At 42.5% G+C, this 4,896-nt stretch overlaps 1 protein-coding gene across 1 annotated transcript in view; it reads left to right on the forward strand.

Moving 5' to 3' along the window:
- Positions 1-3,053: 3,053 nt before the first annotated feature.
- Positions 3,054-4,896, forward strand: part of LOC140330413 (rhophilin-1-like) — a gene marked incomplete at its 5' end in the record, with an annotated part of 9,133 nt that continues 7,290 nt past the window's right edge. The window contains 1 exon segment of the mRNA XM_072410531.1: positions 3,054-3,210. Within this exon segment, the coding sequence (XP_072266632.1) occupies positions 3,054-3,210 (157 nt within the window).

Consider the following 4,896-nt stretch of genomic DNA (forward strand, 5'->3'; position numbering starts at 1 on the left):
CAACATACAAGGACATTTTAGATAATTGTGTTCTTCCAAACCTTTCGGTTTGGTGTTTTGGGAAGGCATGACTGTCCCCAGGTCTAATTCCATCTATACAAGCACATGGTGTCACCAGTTGGTTGTATGAACACAACTCTACTGAACACCTGTGGGTTGTATTGAATTCTGATTGCAGAGCAGGTCTTCTCATCTAACATCAGACTGATTGACCACAGACCAGTCATCCCAGTAGAGTGAAGTCTGGTATAGCCACGAACGGGGCCACCCCGGTGCCCATGGTTTTATAATAATTCCTTATGGGTATAATGATCAGATATGTAGCCACGTACAGAAGAGCCATGGTCTTCAATACAGCTGACATCAACGTTTTTGAGCTTATCTTATTGCTGGGGATGTATGACCCCTATTCGGGATATTACTTTCTGCTCATTTAAAACCCAACGCTTCCCCCTCACCTACCCGTCTTCTTCTGTCTCCTAAACCCTCACTACCATTCCATATCCCCCTCCTATTGTGTGATACTTCCCCCACCTCCTAGATTGTAAGCTCTTCAGGGCAGGGTCCTCTCCTCCTCCTGTGTCACTGTCTGTATCTGTCATCTGTAACCCCTTTTTAATTTTTTGCACCATGCAGTAGTGGGGTTTTTGCTGGCTGCATGCTGCATTAAGCCGCTTCCAGTGTCCATGATTTACTGCTCTTTGTTTTGTGAAATATATATTAAGCATTAGAAATGTCATCTTGTGTCTTCTAGGAGTTCATTGCAGAGCATTATGGGGAGGATGGCGCCCAGTATGAGAAGGAGATCCGTGAATTCATGGAGCTGAGACAGGTCGGTGTCTTCTAGATTTGCTGAATTTATATTGTTGGATGGAGACCATTCTGCATCCCTTGGACCAAGCATAAAGCAACACTAACATGCCAAAACAAGAGTAACCAACATTGTAGTCCAGCACATGTCATGTAAGCGGTGTATGTACCTTGGTATCAGCCTTTTACATCCCTGTACAGCAGATCCTAATCTGGGAGAGGGGGAGACAATAAACAAATTGGGAATTCTTCAGTGGTTATGTGCCAACAATGCTCATGCTGAAAGAAGAAAAAAGCACGATGACAGATAAATGAGCTCATCAGTCTTCTGCTCCTCTTTTCATTATCCATTCACAGGCTGGGGGGAGGGGAAAATCAATATAATTGTTACTGAGCTTTAGCAGAGCAAATTCTGCTATGGTGCCATGCATGACAGGTCAGTACTGGTTGCTAGAACATTTGTCAATTTTAGGACTGTAGTGATCAAGAAAACCCAGAAGGATCCTTTACTTATTTCTATTAACCTCCCTAGCGGTCCAATTCATTCCTTATTTCCATGCAAAAAGCGGTTCAATTTTTTGCATGGAAATGTATTTTTCATTGTAGGCTTTAATTCTTAGGCATAACTCACTGATATTTAATAAATGTAATGATAAACTGATGAACAAAATGATAGGGTTCAATGATAAACAAAAATATGTTAAAAAAAAATATACAGGTAATGTAACTGTACAGCAGCATGTATAATATATAAATATATTATATGAACATTTCTTTGTATTGGACTCAATACAGCTATTTTGTAATGAATCCAATACAAAATGATTTGAATTTCCCGCCGCTATGTCCTGGCCGCACCGACGTCACCGGGAAATCCCGTAGATTAAATCTGCACTTCGGGGCTGGGGATTGGGGGAGGCAGACATGTACCCAGGACCTGCGGGGACCAGCAGAATGCCAGTGGGCAGCCACAGGACAAGGTAAGTGGGGTTTTATCCTGCTTTTAGGTACCCCGAGTCAGACTCGGGATTACCGCTAAGGGGGTTAATGGTTGCCAAGCCTGTGTGTTAATAACATAGGAGAAGAAAGAAACAAATTTGGTTTACTTAATGTAGATTTATAGCATTCTAAGCTATACCGAGCTAAACATCAGTGCATATAGAAAGATAGCATGGTGTACAATATCATTTATGGTTATATGATCATCTCAGAAGAAATTGGTACAAAGAGTTGTTTTTTAGACGTGTTTCGCCACATGGCTTCTTATGGGCGTGTAGGGACTGGATTGGGAGTTCTGAGAGATGTATTTACCGTAAAAATCCTAGCTGTGTGTATAATGGAATATGAGATGAAATATGCATGATTGGAAGAGGCTCTACTTCCACTGGTCAGTAAATGCTTTTCCACCACCTCACATCATATATTAGTTATTGATTGGTGGCACCCAGTGACAAACCACGTGCTGCCTCTCCTCTGATCTCCAGAGGATATTAGAATGTTCCGTAAAGACAGATTTCTGATAAATAATTTTAGCCGTGTTTATTTTTAACATAAATATTATTTCATTACTTGCTATGTGGATGACGAGCCTTTATATAGGCCCAGAATAGTGACCAATAATGGGAATATTTCTGCACAGGTACGACTCTCTCACTGGGGTTCCTTCCTGCCAGCGGGCCCTGGCTTTTGAGAAGGGAAGCGTTCTGTTCAATATGGGAGCCCTGTACACCCAAATCGGGGCCAGACAGGATCGCCTGTCTATAGAAGGCGTGGATACAGCTATTGACGCTTTTCAGAAAGCTGCAGGTGAGCATTTTGTCTATGGCTGCCTTTCACTTGTACTCCCTACCAGTCAACCTCCTGGCAACACGTTGTGATCTGCACAATCAGGTCGCTATGAATAGTAGGAGAGTTCTGAGGATTGTCCACTTCTGGTAATCTCGGTCATTCAAGGAGCAGATATCTCATATAATTTTACAATGTGATGAAATTGATGATCCATGTGTGGTATATAATGTGATGGGTGCAATGCATTGGCTCCAGTTAGGCCGGTCCTTCCCTTTAAGAAAAGCCTTGTGTGTAGACTGAAAAGCTAAACGTGCCACACAAAAGTAAAAGTTCTGAAAATTAGACAAGTCAATGTGTTTCAGGCATTCCCAAGCTTCCTTTTTAGATAGATATCCAAAACATTTCCAGGGTTCCAAGGGTCCCACTTCACCAGGACCCAATGTTTGTTCCTGCAGGTTGAAGAGGTTTACACATTGGTGCACAGGACCATGATGCACCCGCCAGTTAAAGACTACGTGCCTTTTTCATGGACCACCATGGCGCGTGTAAAAGCCGAACATTTCAGCGCCCTGTCCCACTACCATACAGGAAATGCTCTCTGCGACTTCACCTGTGAGTAGACCCAAATCCTCCGAGCTTTAAGTGTCACCACACTGGGGTCATTTCTTCAAAGACAGACAGTGGGGGCAACTGCATATTGATGTCCATGGTATAGGTATGCGATGTCCAGCAAGCTTTATATGGGTATTCTGGTCAGGTGTTCTGGATCTGGACATCCATGGCACCTAAGGACTTACAGCTGACAAATCTTCTTTTGGAGCTATTCCTTGGTCCTACTAATTGAGCTTGCTATAGTCAGTCTCTGATACAGGTGTGATGGTCAGGTGTGCACAAACTTTTGATTATATAGTCTAATGATCCAGCTCATGTTCTCAGGTAAAAGTATTATTATTATTAATGCGCTGTACGTTACATAGGGGTTGCAAATGACAGACAGTGACACAGGAGGAGGGGAGGACCCTGCCCCGAAGAGCGTATTGTCTCCTGCACACAAATATCTGTCCCTGATCTATCCCTGAGCTCCAGCAATGAAAGGGTTTCCCAAGCAATTCCAGACACCTAGCTGTGAAAGGGTTATCCTGCAGATATTACCGGTGGTCACACTGCAGACTTGTTATACCAAATCCCGATCAATAATCCTCATTCCTCCGCATTCTGATCCATGTTCCGTCCATCCAGAACCACAGAACAAATCCCAGATTATCCGCCACAATCTCTTCATCTACATTCCAGCTGCAGATGTTTATGTAATTGTCCATATCTGACCAAGGCTTAGAGGGGCCCCTCCTGCATTCTGAGGCTGCAAAGGGCCCCTCCTGTAGTATTTTCTGCTCCTGTGATGACCTGGGGATGCTAACACACTGGGTTCCTATATTTGCACCCCTGGATAGATTTGGATGTATCTGAAGTCAGTAGAAACTAGTAGATCTAATATTTTATAACCTGTATAGCCGGGGAAAAATGCTGTTTGGTCTGCTGTGGAATTAACACATCCGTGTTGTCATCAAGGTGAGAAGGGGCGCCTATAGACATTTATTGGATTTAACCCACCGCTTAGATTGTAAGCTCTTCTGGGCAGGGTCCTCTCCTTCTTCCATATAGGCAGCCTGTTACTGCCCCGGTCACATGCTGCCATCTTGTGGCTATTCTGAATAGTACAATGTTTCAGATCTCATTGATTGTACTGCGTAAATAAAAGAATGTTTGCTATTCCGACATAACATGAATTTATCAGAAAACTCATTTTTATCATTTAAAATCCATCATTGAGTTTCATTTATGGCCAGTTTGAGATTATCAGTCAGCTTCTGGCAGGAGGAAGAATATATTTATTAAATCTGTAATATTTGTAGCAAATAAGTCAACTCAGGAAATAGATTGTGATCCTTCCTGAACAAAGAATGGCTCCGTCCTTCTGACATATGAAGATGTCATGACCTCTGTGTGAAGGGTTATATACCTGGAAGCATTACCCGAACCTGTGCTGAGCGTACACGGAATGGGGAAATATATTCAATTGTATATCTGATCCCATTGAACACGGCCTGATACTTTTATCCTCTGCAGCTGGCAGTCCCACTTATTGAATTATTGGGGCTGATTATATTTCTGGTGTTATACATCTGATGTGTTCTTTGGTCCTAGCTCTGCTCTTTGTAGAAATTTTAATTTTGCAGTTTTCACACATTACATCATCCTTCAAAAATCCTTCTTATTCTATCTGAGGACTATAGGAAA

This window comes from Pyxicephalus adspersus, chromosome 5 (genome assembly GCF_032062135.1).
Source record: "Pyxicephalus adspersus chromosome 5, UCB_Pads_2.0, whole genome shotgun sequence".
NCBI classification, from domain to species: domain Eukaryota; kingdom Metazoa; phylum Chordata; class Amphibia; order Anura; family Pyxicephalidae; genus Pyxicephalus; species Pyxicephalus adspersus.